Source organism: Notolabrus celidotus, chromosome 19 (assembly GCF_009762535.1).
Source record: "Notolabrus celidotus isolate fNotCel1 chromosome 19, fNotCel1.pri, whole genome shotgun sequence".
In the NCBI taxonomy this organism is placed as follows: Eukaryota; Metazoa; Chordata; class Actinopteri; order Labriformes; family Labridae; genus Notolabrus; species Notolabrus celidotus.
In genome coordinates this window covers 11,944,649-11,965,503 of record NC_048290.1, presented here as the reverse complement: position 1 = coordinate 11,965,503, position 20,855 = coordinate 11,944,649, and the positions used below count along the sequence as shown (strand labels likewise).

The window sequence follows — 20,855 nt, the reverse complement described above, 5'->3', positions numbered from 1 at the left end:
TTCTAATTTAACATTACGCCAATTGTTCTCAGATGCTGTAAATTCCCGGTGATCAACAGTAAAGTGTTGATAAAGAAAGAAATGATCTGTGGTTCATTGTGCAGTTATCTCTTGTATGTGTGTATTTTGATGCAATTAACCAGGAGATAAAGCAGAAACATGGCTTGTATTGTTTTCTGGGACACTGACACATTTTGACATATTCTGTATTTTGTCCTCAAACTTGGAGGATCTAATTTATCTTTTATGTATGAAGACTGTACAGGTTGAATTATAAGAGAAGTAAACTAGAATTTTCTACTTAAAATAAGAACCTAGACCTTTCAATTGAAATGTAGGAAAACATGATTAAAAGTTGATTAAACAAAAAAAATAAAAAATAATAATCTGTCCTCTGTGGTAGCCACGGGACCAAAGGATTGAGCTGAAGGTATACAAGATTATACAGATTAAGGCTTACATGGTCATATACATGAAATTGGATTTGATGTATTTATCACGCACCTATAGCCCCATGTATGTTTCAATGGCAATGCTTTTTTTTCATTAGGTCCTCTGATTGAAGCTGATGGTTGCCCCCCGTGTTGGTATTGTGTGTGAACCTCCAGGTGTTACCATCTGTTTTCTATAATGCAGGTTATCTCCAGTGCTATCTCATTACGTTCATTCTAAAGCAGCAGTGCGCAAAGAAGGATTCCAGCTTTGTCCCATATAATTCTCTGGATTAAAATAGTGGCATCTGCAATGTATGTGCATAACACGTGGGTTTATGTGTCATGATTGATGACATCATTGAAAAGCGTAAACTGTGTTTTTCAGCTGTACAGATCAGGTGTGCTCTGTCGCTTTCCCTTCATCCAACATCTGACAAATGGTTTCTTGAGGAATCAGTCAATAAGTTTGTCTCAAAAAGTAACAAGATAAAGCTATCATCACCTCCGCTGCATGTCATCAAACAATTAAAAACCCAGGAATTCATCAGTCATCATAATAGTCCATGATAAAGTATCTACTCGTGAACTAATGTCATTACTTACAAGTTATCTACTGTAAATCCAGAGTTCATCTCCATGACTCCGTCTGCTCTCCTTGCTCTGTCAGAAATATCCTTCCTCATCTCTTCCCTTCTCTGCTATCTCCTCAGAGAAATGTTTCACTGTTTTGTAATTCTAATCTGCACATTCACCTCCCTCCAATTGGCTAATCATATTCTGCCTGGGTCTCTTTCTTCACTTCCCCTTTTCCCCATTCTAACACTTTTTCAGCAGTAGAATTTAATAAGATACATTTACTCAAGCTCAATGTTTAACTTTAGCTGGGTACTTTCTTTTTTTGGCTTCTCTCACTACATTTTAAATGAATTGTCCTTTTTCATATTAGAATCAGATAGCTTTACTTACTAGCTAATATTTTCACAAAAAACACATGAAGAGATTATGGATTATGAAACATTTCATGGATTACACTAGAAAAATGGCATACAGGTGCAGATGAATTGCACTGCATTTTCAATCAGACCTTTAAGCTTCTTTTAAGAGTTTTAGCTGGTTGTGAAACAGACTCAAATTAATATCCAGACCACATGACAAGTTCAGCAGAGAGACCCGTTGTCTTACTTTTCCCACAGGATGCTCCAAAAAGCCACAAGCTGTAAATTCCTCACAGGTGCTTTAAAATTTGGACTCTTTTTGGGTACATTTGAAGTCATTTTTTCATGCAAATATGCCAAAGGTTTATTTTTTATCAAGTGTGGTGCATTCACTTGAGAAGATAAAATGGGAATGAGGGACCAATACCTCAAAACCCCCATGAAAGCTCTAATTCAGGCTACTTAAGGGAACAAACAAGCCTCAGGTGTTTAGTTTAATCCAGTGTTATTTTAGTTCGGGGCATTGGGAGATACTACTCATGTCCTTGAGTATTTGTTTGGTATCGGTACAAGTTTGTCGATTTTGCACTAGCACAAGAGGACTTTGCAGTTTTTCAGGTGTAAAGCCTGCTCTGATCTGATGAATGTTGCAGTGTCTCTCCTGGATCAGTTGAGCTGATACAGCTGCTTCCTGGATGATGATGATGATTCAGGCAGACTAGTGGTGGAATAAGAGACATTTCAGCTAATGCTGTGAAAGCATATCAGTAGAGTGCATTTTAGGCACTGTATATCGTAAATTCAGATTTTTTAAACTTTTTTTAAATGTAATTTTGACATAATAATGTAGTTAATTCTGGAAAACGTAGGATTTTTTCCCTCATGTTAATGTAGTATGCTTCTTTAAAAAAGTACATTGCTTCAAATATCTTTTTAAAATTATTTTACTTTAAAATTACTGAAAATAATTTTGTTTTGACCTTTCATTATTTTGTGGAGTATTATGAACCCAATAATAAGCTAATTATCCGGACAAAAGTCAGCTAATTCATCAATAATTGAAGTTTTTGTAGCCTTATAGGATTGTGAAAAATGAACTGCACCCCAGCCAACAGTTTATGTTGCTTTTACATTAATGCATGAGGCACAATAGATTGTATCACAGATAAAGTGACCTTTAATACTTACAATACTTTGCTTTGAGTATACATGCTTACTCTAGTTGAATCACATTTGTCATGAGTTGATGTTTAGTTTAGTTTTTTCCTTGTATTTCTTGCCTTGGTTCCGCCTGATGTTTATTCTGTATTAGTTATCCTTTGTCTTCCTTGTGTGTTTTAGTGATCCATGTCTCGTTGTATTTTCGTGCGTTTCTAAGCCTTGTCTTGTGTTTCCTGTTTTATTTTGTAGTTCTTGATCCCTGTGCTTCTAGTTTAGTTTTACTTCCTGCCCTTGTGTGTTTCCCTCAATTTTTGATTACCCTCATTAGTTTCACCTGTGTCCTGTGTTCACACCTGTGTTGATTACTCTGTGTTTAGTTCCTCTGCTTCCCCTGTCCTGTGTTGGATCATTTTTTGTCTCTCCTGTGTTGTGTGTCACATGTGTTGGCGTTTCTGTTTGGATTTAGTCATTGGACATTTCAGTAACTTTTGTTTATACGTATTGTTCTTTGTTTATTAAAACCTTTTTATTTAAAATCTGCGCTTCGGTCCCCCTTCAGTTTTTCCCTCACCGTGACAACATTTCAATGCAATTCTTTAAAAAGGAATGTTTTTTTTTTATCAGTTGACTGTTATTACTTGAGTAAGCAACATTTTTATGAAATCAGGAACCAACTCCAATCATTTGGGCTCTCTGGTGGCACCATAGACTGTAGAAAATATGGACGTAATATCTTCAAAATTGCCACTTTAGAAAAAAATTCACCCCCTGTACAGTGTGTGCCGATCGAGAAATTAGCCAGACTACGTACACTCGTCATTTGTACCAGGCTGTAAACATGTTTATTTCTGCTGTAAATATCGTCTTCTTTGAATTGGTGTGTATTTGGTTTCTGGTACTTCTGGAGCCAGTCTCAAGCGGATCTGCGATTAACTGCAGTTTTCAACACTCGACTCATATTTGTATACTGGAGGTTACTGCTTGGGTGGCACCATGCAGGTGCTTCATCAAAAACTATGGTGAGCTTTAAAATTCAAAGAACACTTCCAGAGAAAAAATAATAAATAACAGCTATTACATCAATTCAACAGATTTCAGAAGAGGGGAAACATTTTAAAGGAAATATAAGTGCAGTTTTTTTTATCCTTAACTGTTTCCACAATGCATTATGGAGACATTTACTCTGACTTGAAATGCACTTAATAGATTATTTGATTTGAAGTGTGTTTTTGCAGTGCATTCCATTAAGTCCAGGTTGCTTTTATGCAAGCCACCATGAGCCTAGGCCTCCAGAAGTACAGTGAGTGCACCCACTGTACTGTAAATGTTGGCCCATATCTGCAACACCTTTTAAAAGGTGTGATTTCCGCAAGATGTTCTCCTAGTTTTCCTCAAACGACCAATATGATCACACCGACATTACAATCTGTTTCACCATGATGTCTTCTATTATCACTGCTCAGTGGGAAGCAAACCTGCAGCCAGGAGGAGCACCAGGAAGCACACACACACATTCACAAACACACACTGATGCTGCAATTGATTTTAAAAAATGCTCTTTAATAACTCCCTTTACCACTGAGTTGAATTCGCTGTGCTCCTGTGATATTGGTTTCCTCCTGTCATGTGTGAAAGTGATGACAGAGGAGGAGAGGGAAGGGAGGGGAGGGGGAGAGGGGGGGCTATCATGATCCACATTATGTAAATAAGGTGCAGGGGCATGTGCCAGTTAAACCGCAGTGCCGTGCGGAGCGCGAGGCAGAACAGGAGGCTTTGGACGGCAGGAGCTGGGGCCGTCGGTAGATGGCGGTAACCCAAGAAACCTGATCCAGCGGCTTCTCGGGCTCCCTGTCTCAGTTTGCAGCACTCACACTGAAGGCAGAGGAGCCGAACACTTTTGAAGGACATAAAAAAAACACACACAGGAGAAGAGAGAGAGAGAGAGACAGAGAGAGAGAGAGAAAGAGGGAGAGAGAGAGAGCTGACGGCGGGTCCTCTCGAGTTTAGCGCGCGCAGCCCTCGCGAGCCCGGAGCCGGAACGCTTTTTTTGCCGCAAAGACGAGGAAGAAAAAAACGGGAAAAGTCCAAACACCATGGAAGACAAATCGAATTCGTTCTCCAGCAGCAAGGAGGAGAAGGCGGATGGGAATAATGTTTTTCAGAGGCAAGACTCGATACAGAAAAATAACACGGGAAGCCAGAAGGACCATGGCAACTCTGTGGGCTTCAAGGGGGAGCGCGAAGAGGCCATGGTCGGCTTTGACGATCTGGAGGGGGCGGCCAGGCAACACGGGTTTATGCAGAGGCAATTTGGGGCCATGATGCAGCCCGGAGTCAATAAGTTCTCCTTACGTATGTTCGGCAGTCAGAAAGCGGTGGAGAAAGAGCAGGAGAGGGTGCAAACGGCCGGATACTGGATCATTCATCCATATAGCGATTTTAGGTAAGGGCTGGAAAAGACACCTGCTTCTCACCTCCTCCTTTACCCCCCTCCCGTCACCCGGTCTGCAGAATATACACTTTCACACATAACGCTCTGTCATCAGCGCGCACACACATACAACCACAATCACACACACACACACCTCACACACAGACACACACACACACATCCCAGAAGCGCTAATCTACCTCAGCGTTCGGGCAATCATTATCCAAAACGCGCTCCGTCAGAGTGTGTGTGTTTTGTCTCATTGCGGCATTTCTATTGTAATATGAGGGACGCGTTCAGGCTCCAAAAGGTGTATCAGTGAGATGTCCTTGGAAGAAGCATGCTGAATGTCATCATTTGACAAACACACACTAATGCAAGCAGCACGTTTTCTGCCTCAGCCACAATAACACACGCACCACACTCCACTGTCAGGTCCTCATTGCGACACGTCCCTGTGTACCTGGACACAACGTGACAGTGCCATTGCACCATCACGGGTGTAAACATTTCATTGTAGGCGGCGGGGAGACAGCGATGGGCCTGCACGCCAAAATATATGCACAGAATGCGGAAAATCGTGCTGGGAGACGAATAAAGAGGAAAAATAGGCGTGTTTCGCGTTAATTAGGTGCAATTAGAATTACAAATGTAATGATAGAGCTGCACAGTAAACGGTCAGCAGCACTGATGCATGAGGGATGTGTTTTGGAAATGTGATGGAATGTTAAAGAGGAGCAGCAGGAGAACCATCTATCAATTTCTCTGTCCCAAATGCCACAAGTAATACATAAAGAGCCATTAATCGTCCCTAATACAATTTACATACCGAGCATACAAATGAGTGTCACATCCTGGAAATTACAGACATCTGTGACTAGTTTTATGTATGTAGATTTACTAGAAAAGAGCATATACTGCACATTATGTCAGAGTTTATAATATAATCTGCAAAAAATACAGCCCCTTGTAGGCAAAGCAGGCAAGTAAGTTCCACAGTGCTTGATAACAGAGTTCCAAAACTTTTCAGCCTGTAACCCCCAAAATATTGGTTCCAAAGACCTGTGACCCCAACTGTCCCTCAAAGTGCTTAAACATTTCTTCATATTTCATTTAGCTAGTATGCAGAAAATTAACTATGTGGCTGTGTTTACTGTGCTGTTATGAATAAACATGCTGCTACGTTAAATAACCCCTAACCTTAACCATAGGAGTGATCTGGCAACAAAGAAAGGCAGAAAACTAATGAAAAAAATGTAAGGTTGCAAGGTATTTTCATATGTATCTACTATTTTCTTTTCAATATTTTTACAATAATGGGTCAAATATGCAATTTTAGATGACTTAAAAAATACAAACATTTCTGGAAGACATCTCAGGATGCCCTATTAGTGTCTTGTGACCCCCACATTGGGAACTCCTGGTCTATATTAGGTGTCAATTTTTCCATTAGCTCTTAACTCTCTCACCTGAACAATTCCAGGCTCAAATGCAGTGAGTTAACGCTCCAGAGAGTGAGAACGGTCAGTTTGACTTTAGACAAGCTGCGTTTAATTTGTCCCACATTTCCAGCACAATGACTTCAAACAGCAAACAAATGAGATCAGGTAGAGCCAGAGCTGGTTCTCCACAAGCTGCATGTTTACAGTTCACCACTCAAACCAATTAAGCATCTCATCTGGCCCAGTCTGTGCACCAGAGTCCCCTGACACAGCTTGATGGTGACAATCATCTCAGTTTTCCACTGAAGCTACATGTAACGTGCCGGGGCATGTCGGTCTTCCCTCTGCCTTTAACATGGAGCTGTCCATGGTGCTGAACTCACTGCAGGCCCCAGTCTGTGCAGCACTCTGTTTCACTCTGCTCTTCATATGACCGTGTAGCTCTAGCTTGCTTGTATTAATACAGAAATATATTTATACGAAACCATTAGATTTTAGTGCAACAATCCCGAGCTCTGCTAGAAAATTAATCCTCCACTGGGATTTCCTGTAACCACCCAAACAATGACACAGGCATATGCACACGCCCATCTGCACACACAGATGTACAATGACAGTGGGCATGGATTAAAAGCCCAACACAACAGTCAATGGGCTTAACAGTCTCTGAAAACAATTATGTAAGGAGATTGCCCCCTCTGAAAGAGTGACTAAAGGGTAGAGGCAGAGCAGAGGAATATGGGTTCTTTGTTTTAGGTTAAGGTTAGTTGATTTGTTTCACACAAACATTTGAAAGTATGAAACAGATGAGGAAAATTTGTAGCACGTGTTGAGTTGTGGTTGAAACTTGTATATGAATTGAATGAAAACCACACTCACAGCCCTATGAGATAGGAAATATTCAAAAATGACCATTATAACTGATATAGATGTGTTTAAATGCCAATTATTACCACAGGAATGAACAAAAATGAAAGAAAGCAAGGAAATATGATTCCAATGTTTCCATGTTCCTAGCTTAACGTTTTTTGACTATAGGGAGTGTATCAGCTGTTTTTAGGAACAGAAAAAGATAGAAAAGGAATTCATTTAAAAGGCAGTGTCATTCTGCAACATATCTCTCTGATATTTGATAGACAAGTACCTAAATTGTACACATTTTCAGTTAATCAACCTTTCGTCTAAAGTTTACTGGCTGTATTTGAAGCCTTCTGTATGCTAAATTTTCCATTAGATGGTGGTTAAATTTGGAGGAAAAGTGCAAGAGAACAGGTCAAAGACGAGAAATGACACTGTATGTCTTAATTTACATTCTAAATATGTACAATAATAGACACAATGGGCCATTGATTGGGATTTTGTGATGTCATCGAAGCTCTTGAAGCCTTTTTATTTCAGTTATATTGGAAACAGTTTCACTCTCGCGGCCCCCCTCAGGTTCCTTCCTTCCACATGACATTTTGCAAAGGGCGGTTTTTCATAGGCAGTCCTTGTCCTCAAGCCACTTTAAAGACACAGCCCTTCCATACCAGAGCGATTGCCTCCTGGCTTTAAAGTGCTACAGTGCTGTGAGGTTACATCCCAATACTTCAAGCTGCCTCTCCTGCTGGTGCATAAATGATGGAGGTGAAGGGTTTGCCTAGCAGCTCCGCTTGCACTGTGGCTCAAAAGGTAATCTGTTCCTCTACTTTAGGGATCAACTTTACAACCTAATCATTTTTTTTTGTTTGTTTGACCACCAAGAAACCTCACTGTGCTATAATTAAGGATGTTAAACATTTATTGCAGCAGAACCTTGAACCACGTCCCCGAAAAGAGAAAACAAAACCCACAGCATGGTCCTTTAATGAAAACTCTTACGTAAGAACAGTCCCTGAATGACACCGCCATTCACATGGGCTTTATATCGCTTTGTGGGAGTGTTTGAAACTCAATATTGGACATATTCTTTGTACACAGTGGCTGCTTAAAGTTTAATGGCAGGTTAGTAATATTCATTATTCATAGATTTTCAGAGAGGCCTCATACGCCTCTGCTTATGCTAAGGAGAGGCCTTTGTCGTCCTCTGAAAGACTCTCAGTGATGTTTTCTTTCAGAGTGGACACATGGGTGTGCTCTCAGCCATTACAGAGCATCATCTAATCATAGTCAAAATGCCACGCAGTTTTTCTTATATTCTCACCATCATTTTTCTTGCCTTTTAAACTTGGCCTTACACGTAGAGTGTATTGCTGAGAAAATTAGTGTCCCTTTCTTCCTCTTAACCACCAGAAGACATTTAAATTGAATGTTTTTATCTTGCTGAAATGATAATGCAAGTTTTAAGCTTATGATTTTAAGAATCCCAACGTGTCCATCTTCATTGGCATTTCAAGCCAAAATACTATTTGATAATCACTGGCATTTACTCAGCGATTATTTGTAATCAAACTTTCTGACAGCAGATTTGAACCGTCAAGTTGACACAACAACAACTAGCACAACATTTGTTGTGCTGTAGGTGTAGACAGTAAAAGTAAACACTCTACTACACACCTGTCTCGTTAACGCCCCGTTTCTGTGGCAGTCGTGTTAACCAGCACTGGGGTGAAGCGCTGCTATTAGCCAGTAGCCCTGCAGTAAGGGGTACTTGCTATTGTGGGCACTGTCTCGACCTTTATATCAGTGTTACTGTGACGCACCGGCCTGGCCTGTATGTTTACATTTTACAGCCATGCTTAGTGTCTGCTACAAGTATTTCCAGCGACTGTGGCTAATGTGTTCTTCTTTTGCTATTTAATGCAGTTAGCATTCATCTTCTTCTGCTACTTAATGCAGTTAGCAAACAGCTTTAAGACGCTCTTAAAGCTCTTTGTTTGATCTGAAATCACAAAAAAAATTCTCATCAGAACATCCATGAAGGAGTTAAACATTTCTTGCATGTGTTACTCTTTGTATTGCTTAGTGTCAGACTTGTACTGAGTGAACCTGCATGAGGTTCCCTCTGTTTCTATGATGGAGCACTTGTTGCACACAAGAAACCTACGAAAAGGAATTTGCCAGCTTGAATTGTAGCAGTATTGTCTAATCAACCACAGAGGTTACACACTAATGCGAATCATTAGTGAGACATGGATTTTCTGCTTTGGGAATGTTGCTCTGCCCTCAGCTACTGGCTTTACTGGAGCTTGGTTCATTACCAGAGCTGGAGCACTAAAGCAAGAAGTCAGTATAATACAGTAGAAAGTTCAAGGGGCAGATTCAGAGTGCAAGGGAGCTACAGCCATAAAAACACCCATCGTCTAAAATGTTCTTCATTTCCAAGAGATTTTTCCTCTAAACTTTAAACTATGTAAACACAGAGTTTAATGCAGCGTGGCTTGCAGTCTACCATTTTCGAGTTTCTAAATCTAGAAGTGAAAGGATGTTTTATTCATTAGATGAGTGGGTGTCTTAGAGGTCATGCACAGTATAAATACCACCTACTCAAGCCATCAGTGGAATAGAAATGTCTTAGAGGTGTGGGCATTCTGTTGGCTCTCAGTTTGAAAACAAAGCCTTTGATTATATTCATATAAATACTTCATCAATGTTTTGGGCTTTCGACTAACGTTTGGTTTTAAAGAGTCAAGAGTCAAAACAACAGCTTTCTAACATTTTGGCACAGACTTTTTCTCAAGTTATTTCTTAACTCATTCCATTGTATTGTTTTTTTTGTTCTGGTAACTCTTTCTTAACCTCGTCTAATAATAATAATAATCTGGAGTAAAATTTCTAAAATAATGAATCTTTTAAATAAGTTTCCAAAAACAGCTTGCTAATTATTGTTAAATCTGTATTTAACTTTTTACCCCCTCACGAATGAAACGTTCTTTTCTGCGTTTCTTGATGTGAAGCAATATAAATGGTGCATTAAACCAGGTGCAGGCACTGAAGACTCTTATTTACATTAAACATGTGTAACAATAAGCATAAGATCCTTAAGTGTCAGATTAATGAACATCAATAGACTGAAAAACCATCATCATTGTTAATGTAGTTGGAACAGGTAGCATCAGGAACTTCAAAGATCTTCTCTGCTTTGATGTACTGCTCATAGTGTGAAGTCAATCTGCATTTGAAAAGGCCACTCTCAGGCCTCAGTTCGATACCTGCTGGTGTAAAAATACCTATAGTGGATATTCTGAAACACCTAGATGGCCACTACGCAGTTGAAACGAAGACAATTATTGGACACATGATCCGAGGATATTTATAAAGTCAAGGCCCCATCTTAACTCGTTCAAACGGATCCATTACCGCGTGGATGGTCTGCTAGCCAGACAGGCAGCCTGCCAACCAGCCAGCAAGTCCATTTCAATCCTCAACATCAGCGGTGCACAGGCAGCGAGGCAGGCAGGCAGGCAGAGAGGATGGCGTCAGTGGAGAGTTTTTAGCATGAGATAGGATTCCTGAAAGCATCTATTTTCATTCATGGTTGCACAGCCTTTATCGAAGCACTGGGACATGTAGTGAAAAGAGCGGAGAGGGGTGCTGATGAATCACTTCTGACTCTGTTCATCACAGGACAGAGGTCAGACACATTAACACAGTCAGAGAGGATGCGAGGGTCTCATTCTAACAGGCCCCTCAGTTCATACAGTAAGTGCTAGCCTAGCAGCACTTTCCTTGATGTCCTTGAATAATAGTGAAGTTTGGGCATTGACTTGAAAAGACTGATTGATAACAACTTAGTCAGGGCTGGACCTTTTGTCCAGCCCTGACAGCCACAAAATTTGTATTCCTATTATTGTTAGTTATTGAGAAATATTCGCTGTATTCACATGGCAGCCATTTTCCTCTGAGGAGATGCTGAAATGCTGTGATGTAAATATTGTGGTTTAAAGGTTTTACACCAAAGTAAAGTGGATAATAAGACAAACCATGACCATTGTACTGCTGCTACATTGAGAGGCAACTGAAAGGAAAGAACAGTGGAGGAATATTCAGTTATATTTCAGAGTCAAACACATTTGATAACCCATTAGCTAAAATATGCTAGCTAACATTTCAGTTAACTTGGAAGTGATTGAATGCTAATGTTGCTGTTGATCAGTTTATGAATTGAAGGGTGTAAAAGCCCAAGCTAATGCTACCATTAGACAAGAAGTAGCTAAATGTTTATGCTAGCTTTTGTCTGGCATTGCAGCCATAGACTGTATAAAATATGGACGTAGTATCCGTGATGTCACCCATTTGTTTCTGAAGCGCTGTTTTGAGGCCAATCGGCGTCGGCAGCCATATTACTGCTATCGAGCGATTGTGACGTAAAGAGGTGGGGTTTAAGCCTCCTAGCCAACAGCTGCAGTGTTCACACCTGTCAATCAAGTCAGCTGTGCCTCTCATTGGAAGACTCGTAATCTAAATATCTTTGAAATTGCTGCATTAGAAAAAAATTCACCCTATCCAGACTACACTCGTCTTTTGTACCAGGCTGTAAACATGTTTATTTTTGCTGTAAAGATCGTCTTTTTTGAATTGGTGTGTATGTGATTTCCGGTACTTTCGAAGCCAGCCTCAAGTGTAACCTTGATGAACTGCAGTTTTTAGCAGTTCCTCATTGGACTCATATTTTTAGACTGGAGGTTGCCGCTTGATTGTAGCATATGATTTTTGTTGGAATACAGCAGAAGGGGGTTAAAACAGTACTTGAGCTATCAAACTTTAGCGTTAATTAAGATAAAAATTGCCAATGTAGAGAATTGAGGAAACGTATAAGAACGTATTAAAACGTATAAGCAGAACGCCCATAGCAGAAAATGTACTTTGATTTTGATGTTTAGCTACATTAGCAAGTAGCCACATGGGTTTGGGTTAAGACTGTTGGTCAGCGAGTCCTATGAGATATTTGGAAATGCATGGTCCCCAGAGGAGGAATATGCTACTTTTGTGATCCTCAGTCTTGACCTCTAGTGCCCTCATGTGGTGTACATTTGTGGTTTTGAGCGAAATGTTTGACATCTATTGGATGGATTGTTCTGAAATATGGAGCCAACATTTATGTTACCCTCAGGATGAACCATATATCCCTTAACTTTTCGTTTAGCGCCACCATCATGTCACCATTTTACTTTATCAAGTACTTTAGTTTACTTAGACTTATTAGACTTAGATAGGATACATGATGAAAGATTATTCCTCCTAAACACCAGTTAAAATTGGCATTGTGAGAAAGTTAGCAGGCTGGCGTTAGCATTTATCCCAACGCACCACTGTGATTAAGTCCTGTCTCACAGTGCTGCTTTCAAGTCTGTATATTATTATTTACTTTCCTCTAACACTGTTCTTGCCTCTTTTCTTGGCCTCACAGCTTTGACGGAGAATCTGTCTGAAAAAGGGGGACAGCTTTATAGTCCCGAGCAAATACTTAAAAGGGATTTCACATTTTGAAGAAATGCACTCTCTGTATTTGCTTTCTACATGTTTCTCCCTTGGATAACTGGTTCATATCTGTCGCTCTGCAGGTTCTACTGGGACTTGATAATGCTCATCATGATGATGGGTAATCTAATCATCATTCCTGTGGGAATAACCTTCTTCTCAGAGCAGACTACCACAACCTGGCTGGTCTTCAATGTGGCCTCAGACACCATCTTCCTGGTGGACCTGGTCATGAACTTCAGAACGGGGATCGTCAACGAGGAGAGCTCCGAGATCATCCTCGACCCCAAGGTCATCAAGATGAATTACCTAAAGAGCTGGTTCGTTGTGGACTTCCTCTCCTCCATTCCAGTGGATTATATCTTTTTAATAGTAGAGAAAGGCTTTGACTCTGAGGTATATAAAACGGCCCGTGCCCTGAGAATCGTCCGCTTCACCAAGATCCTCAGTCTTCTGCGTCTGTTGAGACTGTCCCGACTCATCAGATACATTCATCAGTGGGAGGAGGTGCGTATACTTTTGTGTGTAATATGCAGAAAAACACTAAAAAGCCAAAAAGTAGGAAAAAAGATTCTTCTTTTTGATTGTTTTCTTGTTGTTGTACTCTGTTTGGGTGTTTTCCTAAGCAGCCTGGTAACAACCTTGAAAGGTTACAGCACAGGACAGGATTGCGCAGGTATAAATCTAATAGGTGCTGTCAATCATCACTGGTCAGAAGGCTTATCTGCGGATAACAACTGGAAATGCCAGTTTCAGCTCACTGATGGATGAAATTAATTCAAAACCAGAAGTCAAATATAATTGCCTCCATTTTTTTCCTGGAGAAATCTTTTTTTCCTGGAAAAAATGCTTCAGTCTGATTATAAAATGAGTACATACATTCTCAGAGTATAATCTTTTTGAGAGGAATCCAAGTAAGGTTTATTAAAGGCTACATAATCTACTTTCTTTGTGTTCGGTGGCTGGTGTTAGGGGTCTTTCGACACGGGTGTGGATTTGGTGCGAACATTCCACAAGGTCAAAGCCCAGTGGACATTACTGGGAGTGATACGTTATTACTCTCCATTGAGTCATTGCACTCCCTGACTCAGACTATTTAACAAAGCTCCGCTCTCCTCCTTCTCCTGGTAACGATTTCATTACACACTGATTGATAGAAAGATTGTGCCTCCTCGTATCCTGACCGAACCACTCCAGCAGACTGATACATTTTGGACATCATGACCAAAGCAGACGTACGTTACATTGTGTTGAGATAAAAATGTAAATGATTGACCATAGTGCCTTTCCTTTTTTAATGAGCTGGCCTCTCTTACACACCTCGTCCTGGTTGTCCTTGCCCCAAAGCACCCTGCTCCTCCCTTACTGTCTGACTCTGCCTGTTGTTATCAATGCTGTGATGCTGTTTTCCAGGCTGTGCGTTACAATGAATGAGGCAAATTGTGCTGTTGTTAGGGCTCAACCTCAGGTGACAATCATAAAAGACAAAATTGATATACAGGGTATGTGTTGCATAAGAATAGATGTCCAAAACATTGAGTGCAATTTTGGAAATGGGTACAATGTAAAAGGTTTACAGACATACTGAAAGATATATGGACATCGTGCGCATAGAATTTAATGTACATAGTGAAATTATGCAGGGTGTCCAATTCCCAGCCTCCATGCTACGGATCAGTGAACATTTATGAAGTAGGAAAAGATCATCTTTGTGCCTAAGTACCTGTGAGGCAGCAGACTTTTACACTGTTTGTGTTGCCTCGTGTATTTCTGACAGTTTGTGTTTTAAATTGTGTTTCATACACTCACTGTATAACCTGGCATTTAAAAAACAAAGCATTTTCATGCTTCAGCACAGCAGTATTCAGCAAACCTTGTGAAATTATAGGAAAGTTTGAGCAAGAATCAGAGAACACTAATCAAGCACACAAATATATGTCTAGATTATAGATTAACCAAACTGTTCTTACTCTAATAGACTCCTACAATGGAGTTTTTTAGGATCAGGAAACCTTTTTATTACATTGCATTTAGAGCAATACTTAGAGGGATTCATTTAAATCCAGTGACAGATGAGATTTCAGTTGCACTCTGTTCCCTTCGGCAGTGTTGGTAAATAATAACTGCTAAAATCACAGGAGAGAAGAGATGAGGAATTCAGTTTTTACACAGCATTTGTGCTGAGCCATGCTGGATTCTAAAAAGCTGACTTTTTCAATTTAAACATCAATTTCAGATTCAGGGCAGGATATAAAGCCACATATTACAACCTACATTCTGAAGGAGAGCACCCTATAGATAATCGTGGCATGCGTGAAGTCGATTATGAATCCTAGTATTCCTATATATGACACTGCTGTCTAGTTTGCACAGCTGTATGCAGTGGGAGGATGAGACGGTATGGACCAGGTTAGAAACACAAATAGGCGCTGCCTCAAGGTTAATGAAATTCTGCGGCGAGCATGCAGGGCGGCAGGCAGTGCAGTATGTAGGGATGTGTCAGAAATGCTCGGATACAAGAGCAGAGCTTACAGGCCTGCACTCTCAGCTCGTCTCTCTCACGCTCCGTCATTCCTCTTTGTCTCCATTCTGCTTATCAAACTCTGCCTGTTTCTTCTTCTCTGGCTCTCCTCCTTGCATGCCTGTTCTCACTCTCACAGTGCTTCATTCTCCACTCCCTTCCATTCTCTGGATGTTGCTGTGTCTGACTTCAGTATGCTCAAAAACAGTAAAGAAATTGGAAACACTTCTTTCGGTGTAACAACATTATCTGAATAATAAAGCAACAGTGAATCAGACACCACCACAGGAGACTCGAGAGGAGAGAATAAGCACTGGGTGGAAAAATTCCAAGCTGTCGTAACATGTTAGGTGTAGGAAGCTGGATTAGCGCTGTAATAGAGGGACAAATGCAGTCTCCTGCCATCATAATGGGTTTCAAGCAGCGCAGCATCATTACATCAGCTTTGGGATGGACTCTGTTAGTTAATCAGACTGCGAGTTTGGACTATAAATCCTCCCCCAGCCTGTGTGTCCATCACTCCTTCATCTGTCGTGTGCTCTATGCCCCTCCCCATCCTCTTTCACTTTGTCACCATCTCTTCCCTCCATCTGCGGTTATTTAATCAGCGCAGGCTGGGCAGTCAGAACAGGGCTAAGTCAGACTTGTTGGTCCTTCACATTGTCTCTTAGAGCCATTCCTCTAAAACTCTTATCACCTCACAGGAGAAGAGTCACCTTTTTAGTACGGATGTTAAAAGATTCTAGAGGAGCTTCAAGAGTGTTGGGATTAAACTTATTCAATCAATACCCATATCAGTATCAGAAATGGCCGACATAATGCTTCAAATGTGCTGTCAAGCATCTGCTAGTATACCAGAAAATGCAGGGAACAGCACCATATTTTCTTAGCTGTCAACAGCAACTACTATTTTAGAGCACAGAGAACAGTGTGCCGCTAGCATAGAGTATAGCTAACAAAATTTAAGCTATTAGTTTGACTAAATCACTCATTTAAAGGATGTATGTTTCATATCTTTAAGTTAAAGTTATTAATACAGATTAAAACACACTTTATTGAGAGGTTCTTGTTAAAAGTCTGTGTTTCCCAGACATTCTTTAGCACACACAGGATGTCAGTAGAAGCTGTTAGCTAAGTTTTCATTTTAGTTTGGTTTAGTTTAGTTTAATTTAGTTTAGTTTAATTTACTTTAGTTAAGTTTAGTTGACATGGGCCATGCTCAGTTAGTTAATTTACATCTGTGATCCCTGGGCAAAGAGGTATATCATATGAAATGAACACTTTGAAGCTTCACTTTGAAGCTCCAGACCTGAACAGATGATCAGTGCGCTGCAGGCGGAAGAGCACTTCTGTGCTGTGTCCGCAAAGAGTGCAAAAACATTCTGGTGGCAAAAGTGAATTGCCGAAAAAATCACAAGTAGACCGCAGAACTACACCAAGATGAGTGCTCGGTCGGAATCTTTCGAAAATTGCGCGGCAGAAATGGCCCTGTCAGCTGAAAACTGTAGCCTAGCTTGCGTGTTGTTTCTCCCTGCAGTATCTCATGACATGGGCTGAGCTGAGCCGCATCCGCTGTGGCTAGTACAATTTTTAGTGACATTAAACTCATGCAAACTCACTTTAAAAACACTGAAATATCCCTTTAAGGAGAGACGATGGGTTTGTACAAAGGTATAAATCAGTGATACATGATTGGTTCACCTTGAGACATGTTTTAAGTTTTGCTTCCTTCTTAAAGGACTGGTGCCAAAATAGAAAACTATTATGGACATTAGGCTGCATCTGGGAAGTGAATTCTGGGTGTTGTGGTCTAAATAAAACAGCTGAGTGTCGACAGCATTAGTGGCTACAGAGGAACTGATGCATCTTATTTAAGCAACTCACTTGAATGTCACTCATTAGAGAGGAGTAATAGACAACTTCATCTGGCTGTGCCAATTAGGCAAACAATGATGTCTATATATTAGACTGAAAAAGAAAACTCTCTAGAAGTTTTGGATTCTACAGAGCGTGAACCCAGCTTACTTTAAAGCTACAGCGATGCTACTGTTTTTGTCTGCATGCCTGACTTTCTGTGTGTTTGTTCAATCATGCATTCATTTGTTTGCTCACACATAATTATTGCAATGCACAGTGCTTAGGGAAATTGCAGTGTTCAGTGTGAAGGTCATGCAGAGCAGTAAATGTGCTCCATGCTCGAAGACCACAGTTTAAACAGGCACTAACCAAACAGAGGCGGGGTCACTGTTAACACAAGTGGAAGTAACTCAGTTTCTCTTATTTCCTTGTGGCTATTTAAGTACAGAATTTTAAGTGATTCTAAGTGACATCAACGTGATTTTACTGTACAGTATCTGTAGCTCCTTATTGTGAAACCTGCACCCTTTCATGAGAGTACAGAAAGTGTTTCAGGCATTTTGTGTGTGCTAGAAAAGGCAATAAGAAATGCAGACTAAGTTGCATTGTGCCTAGGGTTATAAGTATTCAAGGGCATGTTGTTTTGCTTCTTTGACATGCTCTTAAGCGGTTTGGCAATTTGAGACCAAGTTGTACTGAAGAACAATAGTGTTTTTATTTAAAGGACCGCTCTTATTTAAAAGACCCTTGACCAAATTCCAATTAATTCTAATTAGCACCTCTTTTAGCAACTTTCAGCTCATTGTTTTGGTTTTACCTCCCTCACTTTTATGTTTTGCTGCTTACACTATAATGTATCCCTTTAACAGTCACAGTAAGCCAATGTTTTATATGAATAAAGTAAGAAAAACTCATTTTATGCCTCAATCTTTCTCATGTAGAGCATTAAGACAAAATTACCAAGTCATGGGTTCCCAAACTCACCTTTATCAGCCTGCAGGAGATCATTTTTAATGGCTGGGTATTTAATAATTCAATAAAATAATGAGAACAGAAACAGGGGCATTTTTTGCCCTTTCATCTGTAATTTCACAGGAATTTTCAGATCTTTCAAGGACAATTTTGCCCTCTGCCCCTATTCCTTTCCTAGCCTGCTTCCCTTATGTTTTTTCCTTATTATTTCACGTCCTCTCAGATACAGAGCTAATTATCCCAGTGACCTTACAGTCCCAACTTTTGCTGCAACACTGGATATGCGCTGTTACCAGGAGTAGCTTTTCCATGCAACTAGAGCTGTTTTTAGTTCATTGTTTTTAATAAAAAATGCAAAAGCAGACGCGGAGACAACATTTTAAACTGCAGGAAAGAATCCCCTCAGCTCCCAGTGCCACATCTGGCTCATCATAACCACCAGGCCTCCCACCAAATCCCAGCCCAAGGACGAGGGCTCAGGTTGGGCTTGTGGCAGCACACCAGTTCTCATGGGTGCCTGTACCCTTTATAAAAGCCCTAGGCGGATTTTCTTTGTTGCTCTATGGTTTAAATCTAATCTGTGACGAATCAGTCAAACTTCATACTATTTTTAGCATCTCTATAGAACTGCTATTTCTTATCTGACATGTGGTATAATTAAACGTATTTTATATTTTATTTCATATAATGGAACATGCTCTATCTTATAATGGTACCATGCTTGAAAGCTCTGTGAAAGGAGTGTTCAGTGTGTGATTACTGACAATAAAGATTCACCAACAAATGTCTATACATTAAAAAGGAAGGCCAATAATAACAAAAGACAGAAATCTGAGCACTTTTCAGTCACTTTCTCTTTCTATGAAAAGAACATAATATGGGATATGCATTCCAATTAGGTCCAACTATTTTATGATTCTGTACCTTTTCTTGTATTGCATAAATACCAAAAAAATTGTAATCAGTGGCATACTTTTCCACTTATTCATATTTTATTCCATGGTTTCCTCTCTGCTGGAGAGTTGCCAATGGTAACTCGATAAGACATCTGTCAGAACCCAATAAATGTCACTTATTGTGATGGTGCTCTGAAAATTAATGGATATAACCTCTTGCGTGTTCATAAAGCAAACTGCCAGAACTGCAGTGCTAAAATTAGTCGGGTCTTTTATAAGCCCCTTTTTGGTTTATTTATGGAGGGAGGTTTGGATATAAGGAAATGTATTAACAAGGAATGATGAATTCTTTTATGGTTGTAATGAATACGCTCCGTGGCAGCTGAGGCCATTTTTGAAACATTAGAACATTTCTGACTCTGTTTCACTAAAGTTGTTAAAATGCATGTTTTAGTACAATGAATAAATATGTTAGTCTTTTGGCAGGTTGTCCCTCTGACTCAGGCCTTGTTTGCATCTTTAATTAAACAGATACTGTAGTGAAACATAGTACATGTTGTCTGGTCGTGTTGCAGAGTCAACTGTACCTTGATACCATTTGATACATTTGATACTCACACGTGGGGGGTTATACAACGATTCTCCTCGTCATGTTGTCAGCACAAACACAGCACAACAGTAGCAGGAAATTAGGTAATGTTACTCGATTCACCTCCTGATTACATGATACATGCCACCGAAGATACTGCAGATCTCCTTTTTTTCTTCTTCCTTTTCTCATTCAGATATTCCGAGAGGCCTCATTGATACAACATACAGTAGAGTTTCTGAGTGATGCACTTTTTGTTCTTTGCGTGGTGATGAAACTGCATCATCATTTCATGTCATTGTGTCATCAGCATAGATGAGTTATGGTACAAATATGCCCTCAAGAGTCATTTTCATTAGCGTCTGCCAATCAGAAGCACAGTATACATTTTCATGATGGGGCCTTCCCTTCATCAGTGATTCATTTCATGATCGCTTGCATGCAATTAGAAGTATATTCATAGGATTAGGAACTGAATATGTGTGAGGCACTTGCAGCAGCTGTAGGAAGTGGCAGCTATACTAACCCCTATGTGCAGTTTCACTTTATCGGCAGCAGAATCATGGAGCTGTCGTGCAAAAGTACAACCTGTTTCTGTGAACACGAACACATCAGACTGAGTCACTCCTACTCTGATCAGATTCTTCGACTTGAATAGAGACGGGCTAAGATTTGTCTTATTATTTCACTGTTTTTAGCCCAATCTTTAAAAAATACAGGAGAGTACAAAGCATGATGCAGGTTATCTGTTTAATTATGGAGTCTTAGGGATGTATGCTCTGCAGAAAAGGTGCATGGCTGATTCGCGGCTGGGTTGGTAAATTGATCTGAAAGAGGGGAAAATATGAGCCAACTGACCTGGGTATCTAGTTCAGTGCGTGGGAGCATGAGAGGAGACTTTACAGTAACAACTTGACACTGACTAAATTTGGTCCCACACTACAGCATGACAGTGTAACTACAGACTTTTTTTTTAACCCTCAAGAGAATATTGACACACTTACTGTGGGGGTGTGTTTGTCTGCATCTTTACATCATATCCACTTTGGTGTTTAATCATTAGCACACAATTTTAAAGGTATTGAATTACATGCAACATTTCTCTATCTGTCGTATAATCCACGTCTTCTTATTGTTGATGTCATATAACAAAACATTTGATACCTAGATAAAAGTGTAAACTGATATCCATTCCTCCGCCTGAACTGATATGAATAC

At 40.1% G+C, this 20,855-nt stretch overlaps 1 protein-coding gene across 1 annotated transcript in view; it reads left to right on the top strand.

Annotated features, from left to right (window-relative positions):
- The first annotated feature begins 4,141 nt into the window (after positions 1-4,141).
- Positions 4,142-20,855, top strand: part of LOC117830661 (potassium/sodium hyperpolarization-activated cyclic nucleotide-gated channel 1) — an 88,368-nt gene continuing 71,654 nt past the window's right edge. The window contains exons 1-2 of the mRNA XM_034708868.1: positions 4,142-4,973; positions 12,886-13,309. Coding sequence (XP_034564759.1) covers positions 4,624-4,973; positions 12,886-13,309 — 774 coding nt within the window. The 5' untranslated portion in view covers positions 4,142-4,623. The remainder of the gene's footprint in view (positions 4,974-12,885; positions 13,310-20,855) is intronic.